Here is a 24541-nt window from a genome sequence, read left to right as displayed (position 1 = left end):
GTCCCAGGACTAGTTGACTGAGGGTTGTTCTTCTTTATGGTCCTCTCTTGGCATTTCAAGGCTTCGTAATGATAGCAGTGGGGGTTGCTCATTTTTAGGTGTTTCCAAAATTGTGGTGGCTGTTTTTTGGATAGTGATTATTAATGGATATTGGCCTAGTTCCGCCCTGCATGCATTGTTTACTGTTTTCCTTTGAGTCCGGAGGATACTTTTACAGAATTCTGCATGTAGGATCTCAATTGGGTGTTTGTCCCATTTTGCAAAATCTTGTGTTAGCGGTCCCCACACCTCACTGCCATAGAGTGCAATTGGTTCAATTACTGATTTGAAAATTTTGAGCAAAATGCTAATTGGGATTTCTATTTGGATTGATCTTTTAATGGCATAGAAAGCTCTTCTTGCTTTCTCTTTCAGTTCATTCACAGCCAGTTTGAAATTTCCCGTAGAGCTGATTTTTATGCCCAAGTATGTGTAGTGAGTGGTTTGTTCGATTTTAGTTGTTCCTAGTGTGAGATTTATTTTGGGTCCCTGATGTCTGGATCTTTGTTGGAACACAAGCACTTTGGTTTTTTGGAGGTTTATTGTCAGGGCCCAGGTCTGACAGACTGATTCCAGCAGATCCAGGTTCTGCTGTAGACCCTCCTTAGTTGGTGACAGCAGAACCAGGTCTCCCTCTCTGGCGCCCCCTCTCTCCCGAAATCAGGGTCGCTGAGGGTAGTATGGTTCGTCTGCCGGTAAAACAGAAGCTGGTTTCTGTGGCGGGCTGTGCAGCCTCTGAGTTTCAGTTTGTGAAGAATCCTGACTTTTATTCCGGTGTGTGTTGAAGGTGTCTTGTGCGCCTGGCCATGAGTTGGGTGCGAGGCCCTACAGCCCTACGAGGGGAGAGTGCTGTGTTCATTGGTGATTAGATTCCGTATCCAAGGAACCGGTGTTGGGAAATGCAGCAGTGAATAGCTTTGGTGGGGGCGGGATGGCTGAGGTTAAACAGGGGTTTGGTTACAACAGTTGTGGGAAGGAGGGGGAAGAACCTGCTCGTCACAGGCTCGCTGTTCCCTGGGCACCAGCCGCTCTCCAATACCTCACCTGCGGCCTTCCTCCGTACATGAGCCCGGGCAGCACGCCGAGACATTCGACTATAGAGGGCCTCGCCGTCAAGCTGGAGCGTGCCTTCACCTTGTGTCCACTCACGTACTGAGGCCCGTGCTCCCTCGGGGAGGGCCCTGTCCATGCTGAGCGTGGTACTGAGGCCCGTGCTCCCTCGGGGAGGGCCCTGTCCATGCTGAGCGTGGTACTGAGCCCAGTGCTCCCTCAGGGGGGGGGCCCCTGTCCGTGCTGAGCGTGGTACTGAGGCCCGTGCTCCCTCGGGGAGGGCCCTGTCCATGCTGAGCATGGTACTGAGGCCCGTGCTCCCTCGGGGAGGACCCTGTCCATGCTGAGCGTGGTACTGAGACCAGTGCTCCCTCGGGGAGGGCCCTGTCCATGCTGAGCGTGGTACTGAGACCAGTGCTCCCTCGGGGAGGGCCCTGTCCATGCTGAGCGTGGTACTGAGGCCCGTGCTCCCTCGGGGAGGGCCCTGTCCATGCTGAGCGTGGTACTGAGGCCCGTGCTCCCTCGGGGAGGGCCCTGTCCATGCTGAGCGTGGTACTGAGCCCAGTGCTCCCTCGGGGAGGGCCCTGTCCATGCTGAGCGTGGTACTGAGGCCCGTGCTCCCTCGGGGCGGGCCCTGTCCATGCCGAGCATGGTACTGAGGCCCGTGCTCCCTCGGGGAGGGCCCTGTCCATGCTGAGCATGGTACTGAGGCCCGTGCTCCCTCGGGGAGGGCCCTGTCCATGCTGAGCGTGGTACTGAGGCCCGTGCTCCCTCGGGGAGGGCCCTGTCCATGCTGAGCGTGGTACTGAGGCCCGTGCTCCCTCAGGGGGGGGGCCCTGTCCATGCTGAGCGTGGTACTGAGACCAGTGCTCCCTCGGGGAGGGCCCTGTCCATGCTGAGCGTGGTACTGAGGCCCGTGCTCCCTCGGGGAGGGCCCTGTCCATGCTGAGCGTGGTACTGAGCCCAGTGCTCCCTCGGGGAGGGCCCTGTCCATGCTGAGCGTGGTACTGAGCCCAGTGCTCCCTCGGGGAGGGCCCTGTCCATGCTGAGCGTGGTACTGAGGCCCGTGCTCCCTCGGGGAGGGCCCTGTACACGCTGAGCGTGGTACTGAGGCCCGTGCTCCCTCGGGGAGGGCCCTGTCCACGCTGAGCGTGGTACTGAGCCCAGTGCTCCCTCGGGGAGGGCCCTGTCCACGCTGAGCGTGGTACTGAGGCCCGTGCTCCCTCGGGGAGGGCCCTGTCCACGCTGAGCGTGGTACTGAGGCCCGTGCTCCCTCGGGGAGGGCCCTGTCCACGCTGAGCGTGGTACTGAGGCCCGTGCTCCCTCGGGGAGGGCCCTGTCCACGCTGAGCGTGGTACTGAGGCCCGTGCTCCCTCGGGGAGGGCCCTGTACACGCTGAGCGTGGTACTGAGGCCCGTGCTCCCTCGGGGAGGGCCCTGTCCACGCTGAGCGTGGTACTGAGGCCCGTGCTCCCTCGGGGAGGGCCCTGTCCACGCTGAGCGTGGTACTGAGGCCCGTGCTCCCTCGGGGAGGGCCCTGTCCACGCTGAGCGTGGTACTGAGGCCCGTGCTCCCTCGGGGAGGGCCCTGTCCACGCTGAGCGTGGTACTGAGCCCAGTGTTCCCTCGGGGAGGGCCCTGTCCATGCTGAGCGTGGTACTGAGCCCAGTGTTCCCTCGGGGAGGGCCCTGTCCATGCTGAGCGTGGTACTGAGCCCAGTGTTCCCTCGGGGAGGGCCCTGTCCACGCTGAGCGTGGTACTGAGGGCGGTGCTCCCTCGGGGAGGGCCCTGTCCATGCTGAGCGTGGTACTGAGCCCAGTGCTCCCTCGGGGAGGGCCCTGTCCATGCTGAGCGTGGTACTGAGGCCCGTGCTCCCTCGGGGAGGGCCCTGACCATGCTGAGCGTGGTACTGAGGCCCGTGCTCCCTCGGGGAGGGCCCTGTCCATGATGAGCGTGGTACTGAGCCCAGTGCTCCCTCGGGGAGGGCCCTGTCCATGCTGAGCGTGGTACTGAGGCCCGTGCTCCCTCGGGGAGGGCCCTGACCATGCTGAGCGTGGTACTGAGCCCAGTGTTCCCTCGGGGGAGGGCCATGTCCATGCTGAGCATGGTACTGAGCCCAGTGCTCCCTCGGGGAGGGCCCTGTCCATGATGAGCGTGGTACTGAGCCCAGTGCTCCCTCGGGGAGGGCCCTGTCCATGCTGAGCGTGGTACTGAGGCCCGTGCTCCCTCGGGGAGGGCCCTGTCCATGCTGAGCGTGGTACTGAGGCCCGTGCTCCCTCGGGGAGGGCCCTGTCCATGCTGAGCGTGGTACTGAGCCCAGTGTTCCCTCGGGGAGGGCCATGTCCATGCTGAGCATGGTACTGAGCCCAGTGCTCCCTCGGGGAGGGTCCTGTCCATGCCGAGCGTGGTACTGAGGCCCGTGCTCCCTCGGGGAGGGCCCTGTCCATGCCGAGCATGGTACTGAGGCCCGTGCTCCCTCGGGGAGGGCCCTGTCCATGCAGAGCGTGGTACTGAGGCCCGTGCTCCCTCGGGGAGGGCCCTGTCCATGCTGAGCGTGGTACTGAGACCAGTGCTCCCTCGGGGAGGGCCCTGTCCATGCTGAGCGTGGTACTGAGGCCCGTGCTCCCTCGGGGAGGGCCCTGTCCATGCTGAGCGTGGTACTGAGGGCGGTGCTCCCTCGGGGAGGGCCCTGTCCACGCTGAGCGTGGTACTGAGGCCCGTGCTCCCTCGGGGAGGGCCCTGTCCATGCTGAGCGTGGTACTGAGTCCAGTGCTCCCTCGGGGAGGGCCCTGTCCATGCTGAGCGTGGTACTGAGGGCGGTGTTCCCTCGGGGAGGGCCCTGTCCATGCTGAGCGTGGTACTGAGGCCCGTGCTCCCTCGGGGAGGGCCCTGTCCATGCTGAGCGTGGTACTGAGCCCAGTGCTCCCTCGGGGAGGGCCCTGTCCATGCTGAGCGTGGTACTGAGCCCAGTGCTCCCTCGGGGAGGGCCCTGTCCATGCTGAGCGTGGTACTGAGCCCAGTGCTCCCTCGGGGAGGGCCCTGTCCATGCTGAGCGTGGTACTGAGCCCAGTGCTCCCTCGGGGAGGGCCCTGTCCATGCTGAGCGTGGTACTGAGCCCAGTGCTCCCTCGGGGAGGGCCCTGTCCATGCTGAGCGTGGTACTGAGGCCCGTGCTCCCTCGGGGAGGGCCCTGTCCATGCTGAGCGTGGTACTGAGGCCCGTGCTCCCTCAGGGAGGGCCCTGTCCATGCTGAGCGTGGTACTGAGCCCAGTGCTCCCTCGGGGAGGGCCCTGTCCATGCTGAGCGTGGTACTGAGCCCAGTGCTCCCTCGGGGAGGGCCCTGTCCATGCTGAGCGTGGTACTGAGCCCAGTGCTCCCTCGGGGAGGGCCCTGTCCATGCTGAGCGTGGTACTGAGCCCAGTGCTCCCTCGGGGAGGGCCCTGTCCATGCTGAGCGTGGTACAGGAAAGCTGGAGGCGCATGAAGGCTTCAGTATAACTTACTAGCCTTTTCCTAGTGAGGGCCTGCAGCCCGCAGTGACGTGAGGAGCTTGCCCCCTTCTCCAGTGCTGTCGACTCTGGATTCTTGGAGCGCTCTCTGAGGGCTGCGAACTTCTACTCTGGATTTATTTGCGGGTCGCCCTTACCCCCACCGCGTACGTACAGCGTCCCCTGATGTCATGCTCACACAGCATGATCAGCACCGAGTGCCCCTGACTGTTGCCCAGGCCGCGGTGCCAGCAGGAGGGAGAGGGAGACGCCAGGTGCACCTGCTTTACAGTTGGGGAGACCAGCTCTGCACAAACACTCGGTAGCAGGGCACGTGGGCTGTCGCGGTAGCGGGGCACGTGGGCTGTCGCGGTAGCGGGGCACGTGGGCTGTCGCGGTAGCAGGGCACGTGGGCTGTCTCGGTAGCGGGGCACGTGGGCTGTCTCGGTAGCGGGGCACGTGGGCTGTCGCGGTAGCGGGGCACGTGGGCTGTCGCGGTAGCGGGGCACGTGGGCTGTCGCGGTAGCGGGGCACGTGGGCTGTCTCGGTAGCGGGGCACGTGGGCTGTCTCGGTAGCGGGGCACGTGGGCTGTCGCGGTAGCGGGGCACGTGGGCTGTCTCGGTAGCGGGGCACGTGGGCTGTCGCGGTAGCGGGGCACGTGGGCTGTCGCGGTAGCGGGGCACGTGGGCTGTCTCGGTAGCGGGGCACGTGGGCTGTCTCGGTAGCGGGGCACGTGGGCTGTCTCGGTAGCGGGGCACGTGGGCTGTCTCGGTCGTGCCTCCGTTGATCGTGCTTTCCTCCAAATCAGAAGGTCGTGGGGCTCAAACCCCATTCCTGGACTGGGCCTTATAATTCAGGCCGAAACTTCTAGCGCCGCACTGTCGGAGGGACAGTACTGAGGGAGCGCCGCACTGTCGGAGGGGCAGTACTGAGGGAGCGCCGCACTGTCGGAGGGGCAGTACTGAGGGAGTGCCGCACTGTCAGAGGGGCGGTACTGAGGGATCACCGCACTGTCGGAGGGGCAGTACTGAGGGAGCGCCGCACTGTCGGAGGGGCAGTACTGAGGGAACGCGGCACTGTCGGATGGGCAGTACTGAGGGAGCGCCGCACTGTCGGAGGGGCAGTTCTGAGGGAGCGCCGCACTGTCGGAGGGGCAGTTCTGAGGGAGCGCCGCACTGTCGGAGGGACAGTTCTGAGGGAGCGCCGCACTGTCGGAGGGACAGTTCTGAGGGAGGGCTGCACTGTTGGAGGTGCCGTCTTTTGCATGAGACGTTAAACCGAGGCCCTGTCGGCCCCCTCTGAACACCTCAAAGCTCTGTCCAGCCAATGAATTACTGGTGAAGTACAGTCCCTGTTGCATTGTGTGCAAGCATGGCAGCCAGTCAGCACTCCGCAAGATCCCAACAGTAGCGATGACAATGTGTGACCAGTTAATGTTTGGATGGTGTTGGTTTTTTCCTACATCACAGCAGCGACTACACTTCCAAAGTACTTCATTGGCCGTAAAGTGCTTTGGGACGTCCTGAGGTGCTGAAAGGTGCTGGAGAAATGGGAGTTCTTTGTTGGTTGAGGGATGAATGTTGGCCACTCGGAGCACTGTCCTGCTCCAGGAAGAGGAGGCCCCGGTCCACAATCTAAACACTGCCACACTCGGCGGGTCACTCGCGAGCGGACGGCAGCTTAGCAACGTGTTGTTGGGTTAAGGGAGTGGGCATGGCACAGTAAACATGCAGAGCCGATCAGCTGTGTTTCCGCTGATCCGAGTCTTCACATCCCACAGCGGAGTCCTACTGCCCCAGAACCCGACAGCAATAAGAGAGGAGCCCGCACTAACTGTCCCGAAAGAAGCTGTCAGGCTGTGACGGGGGTGTCCATGCGCGGTGTGGGGGGGATGCACCTTTCCACTCGCTCTCTGTGCAATACAGCGGGAGATCGACCACCTATATATTGAAAATCTGGTGTGGTTGGGCCCACCTCTGTGCACAAACCTTACATCTTGTGGTTGTGATTTGTACTCGAGTTTGCCTATCACCAGAGCCCATTACAAATTGCTGGGTCAGCATTTCCCTTTCCACATTGCTGTGGGAGCTGGCACACTGCGGGAGCTGGCACACTGCGGTCTGCAGAGTTTGGTCACTAGCTGGGTCTGTGGACTGAGTGTCTAATGGTGGCACTTGATCCCGGTGTGGGATGGTGCCATGGTGTGAATCAGGGTTATCTGGAGCATGCTTGGACTGGGCAAACGTTTACACGTATCTGAGTGGGGCGCTGTGCCAGAGGGAATGTGCTTGGCCCGTCCTGGCATCCATACAGCCTGGCTGTTTTCAGAGCCTCGCTGCAGTGTAAACAGACAGAGTGTCTTCTTACACTGACCTCGCTTGGTTTGACCTACGTTGTATCCGCACTGGGCCGCCGGACAATGTTGTTTGTATTTGTTTCTAACCCCGAGGGGTGGGGAGGCACACGGCCCTTTCATCTCCATCCATCTCCTTTCCAAATTGCAGTCAGGGTGGGGAGACCTTGGGGACGCTTGCCTTCAGGCCAGGGTCCTTTCTGCTTCAATCCAGCCCCTGCTCCTTCCGCAGAAGACACGGCAATTACTTCCTGACTCTTCCCTCAGTGCTGCAGGTTAAGATAAGGAGGTTCCTTCTGTAACCTGTTGTAACCCACAACCGACCACTGCTGGAGCTGCATGACTGTGGGTGTAACCGCCCTGGGCTCGCACTTGCAGTCAGAGACGACATGCAATGCACGAATCCCGGTTACTGTTTCATATAATACTTGCTCTCGTCCGGAATCCCTCTTTTCTCCTGATCCGGAGACAAATTTCTTTGCAGCCGCAAGCTTTCAAGTGGGCCCGCCCGTAAATCCCAGCACATTAAATCTTACAAAACAGATCTCCCGGCAGTCTTGACATCTCGGGGAGGCAGTCAGAGCCTGATTGCTATCGCTCTTCATCAGACCTACAAAACTAAAATAAACGCTTGCTTACAAGGGGAGTAGTTTGATCTTAACAGGCATCAGTGCAGCGCACGAACGTGAGTGCGCGCGCACACAGCGGATGTTGGACCTTGATTATAGTGGCAAACGGGAGCTGGAAGTTGTGAGGAAGGGGAGATTTTGTGGCTGTAATAGTCAGTTTAGATCGTTCAGAATCAGCAAAAGCCCACCTTCCTGTTCTCACTTCACTCCAAGATCTCTAAGCAAGCACATCGAAACATAGAAGATAGGAGCAGGAGTAGGCCATTCGACCCCTCGAGCCTGCTCCGCCATTCAATGAGATCATGGCTGATCATCCAAATTCAGTACCCTGTCCCTGCCTTCTCCCCATATCCCTTGATCCCTTTAGCCTTAAGAAATATATCTAACTCCTTCTTGAATATATTTAATGAATTGGCCTCTACTGCCCTCTGTGGTAGAGAGTTCCACAGGTTCACCACTCTCTGGGTGAAGAAATTCCTCCTCATCTCTGTCCTAAATGGCTTACCCCTTATCCTTAGACTGTGACCCCTGGTTCTGGACTCCCCCGCCATCGGGAACATCCTTCCTGCATCTAGTCTGTCTAGTCCTGTTAGAATTTTATAAGTTTCAATGAGATCCCCTCTCATTCTTCTAAACTCTAGCGAGTATAAGCCTAATCGACCCAATCTCTCCTCATACGTCATTCCTGCCATCCCAGGTATCAGTCTGGTGAATCTTCGCTGCACTCCCTCCATGGCAAGAACATCCTTCCTCAGATAAGGCGACCAAAACTGCACACAGTACTCCAGGTGTGGTCTCACCAAGGCCCTGTACAACTGCAGCAAGACATCCTTGTTCCTGTACTCAAACCCTCTCACTACGAAGGCCAACATACCATTTGCCTTCTTAACCACCTGCATGCACCTCATGCATGTCTGATCGTTTTGAAATTTAAAATTCTCAACCTTGTGTTCAAATCCCTCCATGGCCTCCTCGCCCCCTTCCCTATCTCTGTAACCTCCTCCAGCCCTGCAACCCACCACCTCCCCACCAAGATCTCTGCGCTCCTCCAATTCTGGCCTCTTGCACATCCCCCGATTTCCACCGCTCCACCATTGGCGGCCGCGTTGTCAGTTGCCTCGGCCCTGAGCTCTGGAATTCCCTCCCTAAACCCCTCTGCCTCTCTACCTGTCTCCTCCTCTAAGACGCTCCATAAAAGCTACCTCCATCTGTTCTAATATCTCCTTATGTGGCTCGGTGTCTGAGTTACGCTCTTGCGAAGGGCCTTGGGACATTTTACTGCATTAAAGGCGCAGTATAAATGCAAGTTGTTGTTGAGAGGGCTCCAGAATCTGCCACGTTTGCCTGGGTGCGCAGGCGTCGAGTGTTGTTCCCATTGTACTGTAGCCGTTTCCCTCCAGCCTGTGTAGGGGGGACCAGTGCAGCAAGGCCACTAGCTTCTACCTCCGGCTGCTCCCCTGGCCCACACCAGGTCAGCACCCAGCGGTGGGACTTTGGCACCTTGATTGCCAATGGAGACCAAGTCCAGGGAGGTGCGGCACACAGTCGGTGCAGAAACGGTCACCCGGGCCCAGCCCTGTTACACTGCCCGTATAGCCACCCGCACGCTCCTGGGTTAGAAGGGCCGGAGCTGGAGCAGCAGTGGAGCATACCTCGGGAGCCTACTGTCAACAAGGGCAGATGTCGACAACGAAGTCCAACACCACCTTCAGTGTGCCAGTGCAGCCTTCGGTCGCCTGAGGAAGAGAGTGTTTGAAGACCAGGACCTCAAACCCGGCACTAAGCTCATGGTCTACAGAGCAGCAGTGATACCCGCCCTGCTGTATGCCTCAGAGACATGGACCATGTACAGCAGGCACCTCAATGCACCGGAGAGGTACCACAAACGCTGCCTCCGCAAGATCCTGCAAATCCATTGGCAGGATAGGCGCACCAACGTCAGTGTTCTTGCTCAGGCCAACATCCCCAGCATCGAAGCTCTGACCACGCTCAATCAGCTCCGATGGACGGGTCACATTGTCCACATGCCCAATACGAGACTCCCAAAACAAGCGCTCTACTCAGAGCTCCGGCACGGCAAGAGAGCCCCAGGTGGGCAGAGGAAACGCTTCGAGGAAACGCTTCAAGGACACCCTCAAAGCCTCCTTGAAAAAGTGCAACATCCCCATCGACACCTGGGAATCCCTGGCCCAAGACCACACAAAGTGGAGGAGAAGCATCCGGGAAGGCGCCGAACACCTCGCGTCTCTTTGCCGGGAGCAAGCGGAAGCCAAGCGCAGGCAGCGCAAGGAGCGCACGTCAACCCAAGCACCCCACCCACCCGCCCCTTCAACCACCGTCTGCCCCACCTGTGACAGAGACTGTAGGTCCCGCATTGGACTCATCAGTCACCTGAGAACTCATTGTTAGTGTGGAAGCAAGTCATCCTCGGTTCCGAGGGACTGCCTAAGAAGAAGTAGGCCCAGAGAAGCTGCCTCCTATTCCAGCGAGGTAACTATGGGTGTCTGGTTCTGCTGCACAGTCTCCATTTCAGAGTTTGACATCCTGTGCAAAACACAGCATTACAGCGCCACCACTGGCAGGATGGTGTCGTTACAGCGTGACATAGAATGTTGACATAGGCAGTTTCATTATAACGCTGGCCATTGACCTTCATAACGTATGACCAAATCGTGACAACAGCAAGTAAGGTTTTGTAGACAGGTCGTGTGTGCAGACTCGTGATATATTATACCTACGGCACAAGGGCTGCATTTTAACTTTGTTTTTGTTCTCTTCTAGTTGTTTCGTGAAGTACGAATAATGAAGATTTTGAATCATCCTAATATAGGTGAGTCCGTTTCTCCAACCTTACCTGCACTATCAGTCGAACCGGCCACTCTCCAGGGCATAAACCTTCTGCTGTAGGTCTCCCACTGTCCAGTGCGGGGCGAGGTGTTGTACCTTTTCTGGTGTGGGGCCAGCTGTCTTTGTCCCGTCCCATTTCACCTTGCCCCTTCACTGTTCACGGCCATCGGCCAGGCTGGCCCTGATCCTGGTGTCTTCCATCTCTTCCAATCAATGGATTCCAATCCTTACGGTGGAGGTGTCCAACACGCAGTTCAATCCAGCCCACTTCTCCACGTCAAACAGCGACTGAGCAGTCCCTGGTTGGTTGGGGAAGGGCTGGAATTATTCTAGCCTTGATTGGTCCCACTCCCAGCCCGTAGTCTTAAGCGAGGTATTGGTGGAACGTGCTGGCCTCCGAATGGAAACGGCCGCCATCAAAAAGTAGCTGACCTTCCAGTCAGAATGAAAGGGGCCTTGCGGCCGACACTCCCCCTGGGAGCAGAGTGGGGCAATGCTTGCCGCCTGCTTCGCCCAGCAGCACCACTCGCCTCTAATCCGAACCCCCCTCAGGGATTCACAGTCTCTGGGGACCCGACCGGAGGCAGCCGGCACTCCCCCTGGGAGCAGAGCGGGGCAATGCTTGCCGCCTGCTTCGCCCAGCAGCACCACTCGCCCCCTCTAATCCGAACCCCCCTCAGGGATTCACAGTCTCTCGGGACCCGACTGGAGGCGGTGGGGTTGCTCAGTCACGAGCCTGCAGTTTAATCGTACATGGCCCGTTCGCTAGTTGTGGCACGCAGACCTGACCAGCAGCTGCCAAACCTCGGCTACATAACCGGGCTTGGAATTCAGACCCGTGGTGTGCTTCGTATTTCACCCGCCCTCTCTCCAGGAGATTGGAACCTTCCCATCGCACAAATTAATTTAACCGCAGGTGAGACTTTGACCTGATTTATTCTTCTCTTCTGTCTCTTGCAGTTAAATTATTTGAAGTTATAGAAACGGAAAAAACCCTGTATTTAGTGATGGAATATGCCAGTGGGGGTGAGTATCGTAGCGGCTTGTGTTTGTGTCTGACGTGTTAGTCACTGCCCCAGAAAGTGCTCCCATTGTTGTCACTGGGCTTGGTTTGGGTGTCGCCACCATACACAATAGGGTGAAAAACTCGCAGTGTGGTGCGATTAATGTGTGACACAATTAGGAAAGCAAATGGTATGTTAGCCTTTATTACAAAAGGATTGGAGTATAAGAGTAAAGATGTCTTACTGCGATTATATAGGGCCCTGGTGAGACCACACCTGGAGTACTGTGTGCAGTTTTGGTCTCCTTACCTAAGGAAGGATATACTTGCCATAGAGGGAGTGCAACAAAGGTTCACCAGACTGGTTCCTGGGATGGGGGGATTGTCCTATGAGGAGAGATTGAGTAGACTAGGCCTATATTCCCTAGAGTTTAGAAGAATGAGAGGTGATCTCATTGAAATGTCTAGAATTCTTAAGGGGTTTGACAGGGTAGATGCAGGGAGGATGTTTCCCCCTGGCTTTGCGGGGGGGGGGGTGGTCTAAAGATAAGGGATCGGCCATTTAGGACTGAGATGAGGAGGAATTTCTTCACTCGGTTATGAATCTTTGGAATTCTCTGCCCCAGAGGGCTGTGGTTGCTCAGTCGATGAGTATATTTGAGACAGAGATCGATAGATTTGTGAGAACTAAGGGGATATGGGGATTGGGCGTGAAAGTGGAGTTGAGGTTGGAGATCAGCCATGATCTTATTGAAGGGCTGAATGGCCGACTCCTGCTCCGAGTTCTTACACAACAGGCGTTGGACAGCAGCACAGGTTTGAGACCACCCTGGGCATTGAGGAGCTTAAATCGATGGGTCACTGAGCAAGGGACAGTCCACAGCCTCCGTCCTTCTGGGAAAGCGGCCCATTTGAGGAGAGTGAGAGAGAGGCAAGCGGATGGTGATCGTTGCAAATGCTGGAGACACCTCGGCACCGTGAATCCCCCATTGAACCTCACTTCCTAGCCTGTCACCGTGCACTGATTGCCGCAGAGAGCTGTGCCCAGACCGGGGAGCCGCTGTGTGCGGATCAATGGGCAGTGTGGTGAGAGCGGCCCCGGTTTGTGTTGCAGTGGCACTCTGTGCCACTCTGCCAGCTACCTGTTGTAACTTGCTGTGCAGCCCGGTTCTTGTGTGTTATTTCCATGTCTAACCCGTGTTTGTGTCCTCCGGCAGGGGAAGTCTTTGATTACTTAGTTGCGCACGGAAGAATGAAAGAGAAAGAAGCGAGAGCAAAATTTAGACAGGTCAGTGCCGACACTGCGAGCCGAGATAATCAACTCTCCCGTCTAATCACCGCCTGCTTCTGTCAAACTGTGGTTACTCGTTTTCCTATCAGTGCTTCCACCTCTCTCTTCCCCTCCTCCACTCGTTCTTGCAGAGCTCCCGTTCAGCACCTTCCAGCCGTCTCTCCGGCCCCTTCCCCAGCCGTGTGAAGCCAGACATTGAGTGTCGACTTTCCACCAATGGCGACACTAAATAGGAAGAAGAACCCCAGCTCATTTCTTTTTCCCCCAGGGGTATTGAGGCCAACTGCTGCCCTCGGCTGAGATCAGGGTGAGGATCAAATGTGGGACCGCCCAGGTCACTGGCTCGATACCACATCGTTCACCCACTGAGCAACAGTAGACACTGCCACTTCATAGTTCTACGCTCGTCTATACGGTAAATATTTATTAACGAGCTAGGATGTTGCCAACCCAAACTCTCAACACTGAGTCACGCTCTTCTGTCAATTCCCATTGTAAACTACCTTGCCGTCATTTCCCATTCAATTTTCCTATGTCAACTGTCACGGTGTAGGTACAGCCTCTGGCCAAAGCTGGCTCTGCGACTGCAGTTGCATTTGGTGATGTCATCAGTAGGTTGCAGGTGTAGTGATTGTAAGGAGGCCCCTGAGAGCTTCAGTAATAATCCCATTAGCCCCAGGCATTGGGATGTTGGTGAACTCACTGATGTCCAACCTGATCTTGGAGGGCGTTGGGCTTTAATGTGGTTTGGGCAGCTGGGGAAGGACCTCGTTACTGATCCGCTGTCACAATGTTTCTCCTGCTTGTGTTTTCTAGATAGTATCTGCTGTGCAGTACTGTCACCAGAAGTGCATTGTTCATAGGGATCTGAAGGTAAGGGCCGCACTTCCTGCCTGTTTCTCCTCGCCATGGTCACCCGCTGTGATACGTGGTGACCTCAGGCTGTACTGATTTGTTTAGCGGTAATAGTTGTCTTTAATATCGCGCCTTGCTTCATGGAGTGAATTGTTTTTGGCGTGCATTGCTTGTTATGTGGACGGGTTGATTCAATCCTCCTTGCAGCAAGCTGGGGATTGATTATAAGGGCAGCTGTATCACAGAAGGGCATTAGAACCTTGTCGGACTCCCCGGGCACTGTGCGCCCTTCCGCCTAATGAAACGTTGGGCTTTATCTCGAGCGCTGGAAGTGATGCTTCAGCTGTACAGAGCCTTGCTCAGACCCCATCTGGAGTAACTGGGTTCAGTTCTGGGCCCTGCCCCTCGGGAAGGATATATCGGCCTTGGAGGGGGGGCAGCGCAGATTCACCAGAACGATACCGGGGCTAAAAGGGTTAAATTACGAGGCCAGGTTGCACAGACTGGGCTTGTGTTCCCTTGAGTTTAGAAGATTAAGGGGTAATCTCATCGAGGTGTTTAAGATGATTAAAGGATTCGATCGAGAGAAACTATTTCCTCTGGTGGGGGGAGTCCAGAACAAGGGGGCAGAACCTTCAAATTAGAGCCAGGCCGTTCAGGGGTGATGTCGGGAAGCACTTCTCCACACAAAGGGTGGCGGAAATCTCTCGAAGGTTTGAGGGTCTGAAAGGCCTCCTCTTGTTCCTGTGGTCCTGAAGTAGCCACTGTAAACAAGCTGCCTGTCCGTCACAAGCCCCTGCCCACGTCGATGCTGAAAATAAATGAATGAATCAGATTTCAAGTCGTTTTGAACAACTGGTGGGTCTGAAAGGTGGTGATTACAGGCTGGTTGCACTGTGTTTAGACTGAGGGTGGCGTGCTGTGTTCTGTGTTGCCAGCCGCCTGCTCACTGCTGCCCGTACTGGGCAGAGGGAGCATTCCTCTATGGCCGCTGACCCACCCCCCTTGGTCAGCTTCAAGCTGATTGCGACTTCGGTTGAACCGAGGCAGCTTGAACTGAATTGAGTCTGGGCAGTATCGCCTTGACCAGACACGAGTCACCAGCACAGACCTGCCAGAGAAACTCGCCGCTCGTTCAGCAGCTCTTTGTGGGCAGAGTGGGGGTGATGGACAGGGGAAAGCCTTGATACAGTCGGGGCTCCCAGTGTGCTTTGGGGCTGGGACCGGTTGGGTTCATCCGTCTGGAGCAGTGCCTGCCTCAACTTGTCCAAGAACGTTATCGAGGGGTACGAGAGGTTAGAGCAGCATTAAGGGTATTTTCCCAAACATTGGGGCTGATCAGATGGACCTCAGTGGTCGCTCCTGGTCGGAAGTGCGGAGTATCACGAAGGTGCGAGAGGGAAACTGAGGAAGATCGAGGCGCTGTGGGGACACGACGGCAAGCTTGGGCTTTTAAAGCTGATGGAGAGACTGGGAGGGGCGAGGGGTTCCACAGTTTTGAGGTCCTGAGTTAGAGGAGAGATGAGGTGGCCTGTTTGAACCTTGGGAACAGCTTGACCAGCATGCGCTTGGTGCTCACTGCCTTGCTGTCGTCCCGTCCCTTCTTGAGCGCGCATATACTTTAAAGTTTTCGAGTTTTGTGTTTCGCCGGTGGGTTTGCTGCAAAGCCCATTTTTATTCATGTATTTCCCCCCCCCCTCCTCCAGGCAGAGAACTTGCTGTTAGACGGAGATATGCACATAAAAATAGCGGACTTTGGCTTCAGTAACGAGTTCACGTTCGGTAACAAATTAGACACGTTCTGCGGGAGTCCCCCGTACGCTGCTCCAGAGCTCTTCCAGGGGAAGAAATACGATGGACCAGAGGTGGACGTCTGGAGTCTCGGAGTGATCCTCTACACGCTCGTGAGCGGCTCACTGCCCTTTGACGGACAGAACCTAAAGGTACTCGGACAGGCCATTTAAAAAAAAAAAACTTCCAGGATCCTGGGTTTTATAAATAGAGGCCGAGAGTACAAGAGCAAGGAGGTTACGCTGAACCTTTATAAATCACTGGGTTAGGCCCCAGCTGGAGTATTGTGTCCGATTCTGGGCACCGCACTTTAGGAAGGATGTCGAGGCCTTGGAGAGGGTGCGGAGGAGATTTACTAGAATGGTTCCAGGGATGAGGGACTTCAGTTAATGTGGAGAGACTGGAGAAGCTGGGATCGTTCTCCTTAGAGCAGAGACGGTTAAGGGGAGATTTAATAGAGGTGTTCAAAATCACGAGGGGTTTTGATGGAGTAAATAAGGAGAGTGTTTCCAGTGGCAGGAGGGTCGGTAACCAGAGGACACAGATTGAAGATAATCGGTAAAAGAACCAGAGGGGGAGATGAGAGTGTTTTTCCGCAGCGAGTTGTTGTGATCTGGAATGCGCTGCCTGAAAGGGCGGTGGAAGCAGATTCAATAGTAACTTTCAAAAGGGAATTGGAGAAATACTGGAAAAGGAGAAATGTGCAGGGCTGTGGGGAGAGAGCAGGGGGGAGTGGGACTAATTGGAGAGCTCTTTCAAAGAGCTGGCACAGGCACGATGGGCCGAATGGCCTCCGCCTGCGCTGTATCGTTCTGTGATTCTACAAGAGCCGATTGACCCGAGCCCCTCCAGAACCAATCGACGTGGCCCTGCCCTTTCAATAAATACACTGCCCAAAATGATTATTCAGCAAACCCTGATCGACCTGCAAGTCTGGATTTTCTTCACTCCGCGGCCCTGCCGGCACTTTTAGGTTGCTGCCTGCCGCTTCCAGAGAGTGGTTTCCCGGCACACCTCTCCCCGTGGGCTTTGCCACGGGCTGCTGGAGCAGCAAAACTGCAGAAATTAAACCCACAGATCATCAGTCGGACTCGGTGGGGGGGGTGTGGCCGTCAGCAGGTAGTTACAAAGCTTTGAATCATCGAATCTACAGCACAGAAACAGGCCATTCGGCCCGACTGCTCCGTGCCGGTGTTTCTGCTCCACTCGAGCCTCCTCCCACCCCTCTTCATCTCACCCCATCAGCATCTCCTTCTATTCCTTTCTCCCTCGTGTGTTTATCCAGCTTCCCCTTAAATCCAGCTACTGTATTTGCCTCAACCACTCCCTGTGGCAGTGAGTTCCACATTCTCCCCACTCCCTGGGTAAAGAAGTTTCTCCTGAATTCACGATTGGATTTATTAGTGACGATCTTATATTTAACCCACAATTTTAAAGACCTCTATTAGGTCACCCATCAGTCTTCAAGAAAGGTTGAGCAGGTTGGGCCTATACTCATTGGAGTTTGGAAGAATGAGAGGTGATCTTATTGAAACATATAAGATTCTGAAGGGGCTCGACAGGGTCGATGCAGAGAGGATGTTTCCCCTCGTGGGGGAATCTAGAACTGGGGGGCATAGTTTCAGAATAAGGGGGCACCCATTTAAATCGGAAATGAGGAGGAATTTCTTCTCCGAGGGTGGTGAATCTGTGGAATTCTCTTCCCCAGAGAGCTGTGGGGGCTGGGTCATTGAATATATTCAAGGTGGAGATAGACAGATTTCTGAACGATAAGGGAGTCGAGGGTTATGGGGAGCGAGCAGGGAAGTGGAGTTGAGGCCAAGATTGGATCAGCCATGATCGCATTGAATGGCGGAGCAGGCTGGAGGGGCCGAATGGCCGACTCCTGCTCCTACATCTTATGTTCTTCCCTTTTCTAGAGAAAAGAGCCCCGGCCTGTTCAGTATTTGCTGAGTAGATATAACCTCTCAGTTCTGGTATCATTGTAGTAAATCTGTTTTTTGCACCCTCTCCAGTGCCTCTATATCCTTTTTATGAAATGGAGTACCGGCCCTTTGGAGGAGCTGTCCAATTAGTCCCACTCCCATTGCCCTTTCCCCACTCCCCTTCAAGTGTTTATCCAATTCCCTTCTGAAAGCTACCTATTGAATCTGCTTCCATCGCCTTGGAATCGTTTGTGAAACAGTCGAGAGTGGCAGTGGGGGAGCAAATGGCCTCCCTCGTCCGTGATGATGGTCTGATTGTTTCTGAGGCTGTATGTGTGCGAGGCTGACTCTCTTACTGTAGCAGCCCGTGCAAGTTCCTTTCACTTTGCAATTAACACGTCCTTGTTGGCGAGGGAGTCTGCAGTCTGAGGGGGTGTGAGGGCTCGGCTGGCCGTGTGTGTGTGGGAGTGTGGCCAATGACAGCCTCCTTTTGAATAGGATTATAATTAGCAAGTGTGGATAGGCACGGTCGCTGAGTTATCGCAAAAAGAGACTCTGCTTTAAATGGTGCCTTTCAAGAGCTTCATACACGATGCATTACCTTGAAGTGGAGGAAGTGTTCATGCAGGCGAAATTGGCAGGCTTTATTTGCACAGCATGATCCCACAAACAGTAATGGATCTGTTCTGTTTATTGGTGATGTTGGTCAAGGACACTGGGCGGGGCGGATTGCCCCCTCCTCTTCAAATTTGTCCACAGGACTGCACCACCCCAGCGGTGCACTCACTCCCTCAGTGCTGCACTGGATTAGGGGCCTAGATCGTATGTACCAGTCCTTTGGTGGGACTTGAGCCCACAAACCTCTGACTCAGAGGCGAGGGTGCTACCCACAGAGCCACGGCTGACGTCAAACAACATTTCGTAATTTGGTGGTAGAGCGGTTAATATTCCACTTGTACCAAATACAAACTCCTGCCACTCTGATCAGACTCCTGTTTCCGACTTCGGCTGTGCTTTCCTGCGCGCTAGGTATGGTGTGACGTACACCGCCACTCAACCCGACCACACTGGAGCCCCACTCCAGGACTGAGCCCATAAGCCAGGCCTACACTCCCATTGCAGTGCTGAGGGAGCGCCGCACTGTCGGAGTGGCAGTGCTGAGGGAGCGCCGCACTGTCGGAGTGGCAGTACTGAGGGAGCGCCGCACTGTCGGAGGGGCTGTACTGAGGGAGCGCCACACTGTCGGAGGAGCAGTACTGAGGGAGCGCCGCACTGTCGGAGGGGCAGCACTGAGGGAGCGCCGCACTGTCGGAGGAGCAGTACTGAGGGAGCGCCGCACTGTCGGAGGGGCAGTACTGAGGGAGCGCCGCACTGTCGGAGGGGCGGTACTGAGGGAGCGCCGCACTGTCGGAGGGGCAGTACTGAGGGAGCGCCGCACTGTCGGAGGGGTGGTACTGAGGGAGCGCCGCACTGTCGGAGGAGCAGTACTGAGGGAGCGCCGCACTGTCGGAGGGGCAGTACTGAGGGAGCGCCGCACTGTCGGAGGGGTGGTACTGAGGGAGCGCCGCACTGTCGGAGGAGCAGTACTGAGGGAGCGCCGCACTGTCGGAGGGGCAGTACTGAGGGAGCGCCGCACTGTCGGAGGGGTGGTACTGAGGAAGCGCCGCACTGTCGGAGGAGCAGTACTGAGGGAGCGCCGCACTGTCGGAGGGGCAGTACTGAGGGAGCGCCGCACTGTCGGAGGGGTGGTACTGAGGGAGCGCCGCACTGTCGGAGGGGCGGTACTGAGGGAGCGCCGCACTGTCGGAGAGGCGGTACTGAGGGAGCGCCGCACTGTCGGAGGGGCAGTACTGAGAGAGGGCCACACTGTTGGAGGGGCAGTACTGAGGGAGGGCCACACTGTCGGAGGGGCAGTACTAAGGGAGTGTCGGAGGGGCAGTACTGAGGGAGTGTCGGAGGGGCAGTACTGAAACATAGAAACATAGAGATAGGAACAGGAGTAGGCCATTCGGCCCTTCGAGCCTGCTCCGCCATTCAATGAGATCATGGCTGATCTTCGTCTGAGATCATAGCTGATCTTACCAGTTCAGTACCCCGTCCCCGCCTTTTCTCCGTAACCCTTAATCCCCTTAGCCTTCAGAAATATATCCAATTCTCTCTTGAAAATATTTATTGAATTAGCCTTCACAGCCCTCTGTGGCAGGGGATTCCACAGGCTCACCACTCTTTGAGTGAAGAAATTCTTCCTCATCTCTGTTTTAAATGATTTGCCCGCTATTTTTAGACTGTGGCCCCTGGTTCTGTGCTCCCCTGCCATTGGAAACATTCTCTCTGAATTCAGCCTGTCCAGGCCTGCCATAATTTTATATGTTTCGATGAGATCCCCTCTCAATCTTCTAAACTCCAGTGAGTACAAGCCCAAACTATTCAATCTCTCCTCGTAGGTCATTCCCGCCATTCCAGGTATCAGCCTGGTGAATCGCCGCTGCACTCTTTTTCCATGGCAAGAACATCCTTCCGCAGATGGGGCGACCAAAACTGTACACAATACTCCAGATGCGGTCTCACCAGCACCTTGTACAGCTGTAGTAAGGTATCCCTATTCCTATACTCGAACCCCCTTGATATGAAGGCCAACATACCATTTGCCTTCTTAATCGCCTGTTGCACCTGCATGCTCTCCTTCAGTGACTGGTGCACAAGAACACCCAGGTCCCTCTGCACTTCCCCATCTCCCAATCTATTGCCATTTAGATAATAATCCACCCTCCTGTTTTTACCCCCAAAGTGGATAACCTCGCATTTATCCACATTATAGTGCATCTGCCACGTATCCGCCCATTCCCCCAACCTGTCCAAATCGCACTGTAGCCTCCTGACATCCTCATCAGAGCCCACCCCTCCTCCTAGTTTAGTGTCGTCAGCGAATTTGGAAATATTGCATCCAATTCCCTGATCCAGATCATTTATATATATTGTGAACAGCTGGGGTCCCAGGACAGATCCTTGTGGCACCCCGCTGGTCACTGCCTGCCACTCCGAAAACGAGCCGTTTATTCCAACTCTCTGTTTTCTATCCGCCAGCCAGTTCTCTATCCACGTTAATACTTTGCCCCCAATCCCATGAGCCTTAATTTTGCATGATAATCTTTTGTGTGGAACCTTATCGAAGGCTTTCTGGAAGTCAAGGTACACCACATCCACTGGCTCTCCCCCATCTATTTTACCAGTTACTTCCTCAAAAAATTCCAGCAGATTAGTCAAACACGATTTACCCTTTGTAAATCCATGTTGACTCTGTCCGATCCTTTCCCCATTTGTCAAGTGCTCCGCTATTTTATCCTTAATAATGGACTCTAGCATTTTGCCCACAACCGATGTAAGGCTTACTGGTCTATAATTCCCTGCTTTCTCTCTACCCCCCTTTTTAAATATTGGGGTAACATTAGCTACCCTCCAATCCACGGGTACTGTTCCCGAGTCAATGGAGTTCCGGAAGATGATCCTTAGAGCATCTGCTATCTCCAGGGCCACCTCCTTAAGTACCCTAGGATGTAGTTTATCAGGCCCCGGGGATTTGTCGGCCTTCAGTCCCCTCAACTTACCCAACACCATATCCCTAGAGATACTAATTTCTGTCAGCTCCTCCCTCTCATTAGTCCCTATGTTTGTCGATATTCCTGGGAGGTTATTTGTGTCCTCCTTTGTGAATACAGAACCAAAGTATGAGTTTAATTGGTCCGCCATTTCCTTATTCTCCATTATATATGCTCCCGAATCGGACTGCAAGGGACCGACTTGGGATTTTACCAGTCTTTTCCTCCTGATATACCGATAAAAGCTTTTGCAGTCTGTCTTTATGTTTGCTGCAAGTTTACTTTCGTATTCTATTTTCCCCTTCCTGATTAATCCCTTTGTCCTCTTTTGCTGTATCCTGTACTGCCCCCAATCTTCCGGTCTGGTGCTTTTTTTTGCCAGTTGATATGCCCTTTTTTTTGATTTTATGCTGTCCCTAATTTCCCTCGTTATCCACGGTTGAGTCACCTTTTTAGGTTTATTTTTATGCCAAACCGGTATAAACATGTTCTGGAATTCTTCCATTCTATCTTTGAATGCTTGCCATTGTCTATCCACTGTCAATCCCCCCAGAAACACCACCCAATCAATCTTACCCAATTCCCGTCTCATACCCTCGTAATTCCCTTTATTTAAGTTCTGGACCTTAGTCTCTGATTCAATTTCCTCACTCTCCATCTCGACTGAGAGCTCGATCATATTATGATCGCTCTGACCCAAGGGGCCTCGTACAAGAAGATTGTTGATAAGTCCCTTCTCATTGCACAATACCCAGTCTAAAATGGCCTGATCTCGAGTCGGCTCCTCGACATATTGGTCCAGATAACCGTCCCGAAAACATTCCAGGAATTCCTCCTCCTCAGAATTTTTACTAATTTGGGTAGTCCAATCAATATGTAAATTAAAGTCACCCATGATGACAGCTGTGCTCTTATCGCACGCTTCTCTAATTTCCCTTTTTATGCCTTCCCTCACCTCCATATTACTATTTGGAGGCCTATATATCACACCCACTAACGTTTTCCTCCCCTTGCTATTTCTCATTTCTACCCATACAGATTCCGTTTCATCCGAGTTAATATCCTTCCTTTCCATTGCATTAATCCCCTCCTTTACCAGCAATGCTACCCCACCTCCCCTACCTTTTTGCCGATCCTTCCTAAATATTGTATATCCCTGGATGTTAAGTTCCCAGCCTTGCCCACCCTGCAGCCACGTTTCTGTAATCCCAATCAAATCATACTTGTTTACCTCTATTTCCACAACTAATTCATCCACCTTGTTCCTAATGCTTCTAGCATTAAGATACAAAGCCTTCAGGCTTGCTTTTTTCACACTCTCATTATGAATTAGTTTGGCCCTTTGTGTTTCTCTCCTTTGCTTATTGCTTCTCACCTTTCTACCATCTATTTCTAACTTCATATGACTTCCCTCTTTTCCACTACCTAGGTTCCCATCCCCCTGCCAAATTAGTTTAAATCCTCCCGAACCGCCCTAGAAAATATTACCCCGAGGACATCGGCTCCCTCACAGTTCAGGTGTAGACCGTCCCCTTGGTACAGGTCACTCCTCCCCAAGAACTGGTTCCAATGCCTCAAGAATTTAAATCCCTCTCCCTTGCACCACTGCTCAAGCCACGTATTTAGCTTATCTATCTTACTCTCTCTAAACTTATTAGCTCGTGGCACTGGTAGCAATCCAGAGATTACTACCTTTGAGGTCCTACTTTTCAATTTAGCTCCTAACTCCCTAAATTCAGCTTGTAGGACCTCCTCCCTCTTTTTACCTACATCGTTGGTACCTACATGTACCACGACAACTGGCTGATCCCCCTCCCCCTTCAGAATGCTCTGCACCCGCTCCGAGACATCCTTGACCCTTGCACCAGGGAGGCAACATACCATCTTGGAGTCTCGGTCTCGGCCACAGAAACTCCTATCTATCCCCCTTACAATTGAATCCCCTATCACTATAGCCCTATCCCTCTTTTTCCCGCCCTTCTGTGCAGCAGAGCCAGTCATGGTGCCCTGAACCTGGCTGCTGGTGCCTTCCCCTGATAAGTCATCTCCCCCAACAGTACCCAAAACGGTAAACCTGTTTTGGAGGGAGATGACCGCAGGTGACTCCTGCACTACCTTCCTGCCTTTACCCTGCCTTTTGGTCACCCACTTACTGTCTGAGCTAGCCTTTACCTGCGGTGTGACCAACTCACTGAATGTGCTATCCACAACATCGCGTATGCTCCAGAGTGAGTCCATTTGCAGCTCCAGCGCCGCCATGCGGTCTGCTAGGAGCTGCAGCTGGACACACTTCCTGCACACATAGTTGTCAGGGACAGTGTCCCTGATTTCCCACATGGCACAGGAGAAGCATGACACGGGTCCGAGCTGCCCTTCCATGACTTAACCCTTACAATACCCTTTTATTTACTACGATTTAGCTTAATTATTGAATTCTACTTAGAATAAGTTTGTGAAAGTACTCACCAACCAGTCACCTACCTGTTTTCTGGTGTTGTATTTTCACTGCCGCCTCCTGTCCTGGAACCTTTTCCACCTAGGTTAGGCTCCTGAAATAAAATAAATTGAACCTACCTTTTCAACTTCCCCTAACCCCTAAAAGGTTAGAGGAGGTGGAAGGGTGGGAGACACTACACTGTAGTGTTTCGGGTTTAGCAACAGCTCCACCTATATAAGAGTTACTGGCCTCCTGCTCTCCCGACTGCACCAGCTGTGAAAGAAAAAGCCCGCGAAAGGTGAGCTTTTAAACTCACCAGTTACTGGCCTCCTGCTCTCCCGACTGCCCCAGCAGTTACTGGCCTCCTGCTCTCCCGACTGCCCCAGCTGTGGTCTCGGGCCTCGCTGGTCGCCGGGTTTTCTCCCGAGCTGCTCCCGCTGGTCCCGACTCCGCCTCCACCCGCTGCCGATGCCGCACTGGGGCCTACCTGAGCCTCTGGGGCCTCTTGTAGTCGCTCTGCCGCTCAGCTCCGCCTCCACCCGCTGCCGATGCCGCACTGGGGCCTACCTGAGCCTCTGGGGCCTCTTGTAGTCGCTCTGCCGCTCAGCTCCGCCTCCACCCGCTGCCGATGCCGCACTGGGGCCTACCTGAGCCTCTGGGGCCTCTTGTAGTCGCTCTGCCGCTCAGCTCCGCCTCCACCCGCTGCCGATGCCGCACTGGGGCCTACCTGAGCCTCTGGGGCCTCTTGTAGTCGCTCTGCCGCTCAGCTCCGCCTCCACCCGCTGCCGATGCCGCACTGGGGCCTACCTGAGCCTCTGGGGCCTCTTGTAGTCGCTCTGCCGCTCAGCTCCGCCTCCACCCGCTGCCGATGCCGCACTGGGGCCTACCTGAGCCTCTGGGGCCTCTTGTAGTCGCTCTGCCGCTCAGCTCCGCCTCACCCGCTGCCGATGCCGCACTGGGGCCTACCTGAGCCTCTGGGGCCTCTTGTAGTCGCTCTGCCGCTCAGCTCCGCCTCCACCCGCTGCCGATGCCGCACTGGGGCCTACCTGAACCTCTGGGGCCTCTTGTAGTCGCTCTGCCGCTCAGCTCCGCCTCCACCCGCTGCCGATGCCGCACTGGGGCCTACCTGAGCCTCTGGGGCCTCTTGTAGTCGCTCTGCCGCTCAGCTCCGCCTCCACCCGCTGCCGATGCCGCACTGGGGCCTACCTGAGCCTCTGGGGCCTCTTGTAGTCGCTCTGCC

At 55.1% G+C, this 24541-nt stretch overlaps 1 protein-coding gene across 3 annotated transcripts in view; it reads left to right on the top strand.

Moving 5' to 3' along the window:
• The first annotated feature begins 10255 nt into the window (after positions 1-10255).
• Positions 10256-24541, top strand: part of LOC147093029 (serine/threonine-protein kinase MARK2-like) — a 67158-nt gene continuing 52872 nt past the window's right edge. For all 3 annotated transcript variants that reach the window (XM_085976357.1, XM_085976356.1, XM_085976355.1), the window contains exons 1-5: positions 10256-10386; positions 11364-11429; positions 12624-12694; positions 13514-13570; positions 15259-15495. In XM_085976357.1, coding sequence (XP_085832483.1) covers positions 10359-10386; positions 11364-11429; positions 12624-12694; positions 13514-13570; positions 15259-15495 — 459 coding nt within the window. In that variant the 5' untranslated portion in view covers positions 10256-10358. The remainder of the gene's footprint in view (positions 10387-11363; positions 11430-12623; positions 12695-13513; positions 13571-15258; positions 15496-24541) is intronic.

Source organism: Somniosus microcephalus, unplaced genomic scaffold, assembly GCF_052327205.1.
Source record: "Somniosus microcephalus isolate GS21.2 unplaced genomic scaffold, FLI_Smic_1.0 unresolved_chr2, whole genome shotgun sequence".
Classification (NCBI taxonomy): Eukaryota; Metazoa; Chordata; class Chondrichthyes; order Squaliformes; family Somniosidae; genus Somniosus; species Somniosus microcephalus.
This window is presented reverse-complemented; position numbering and strand designations above follow the sequence as displayed.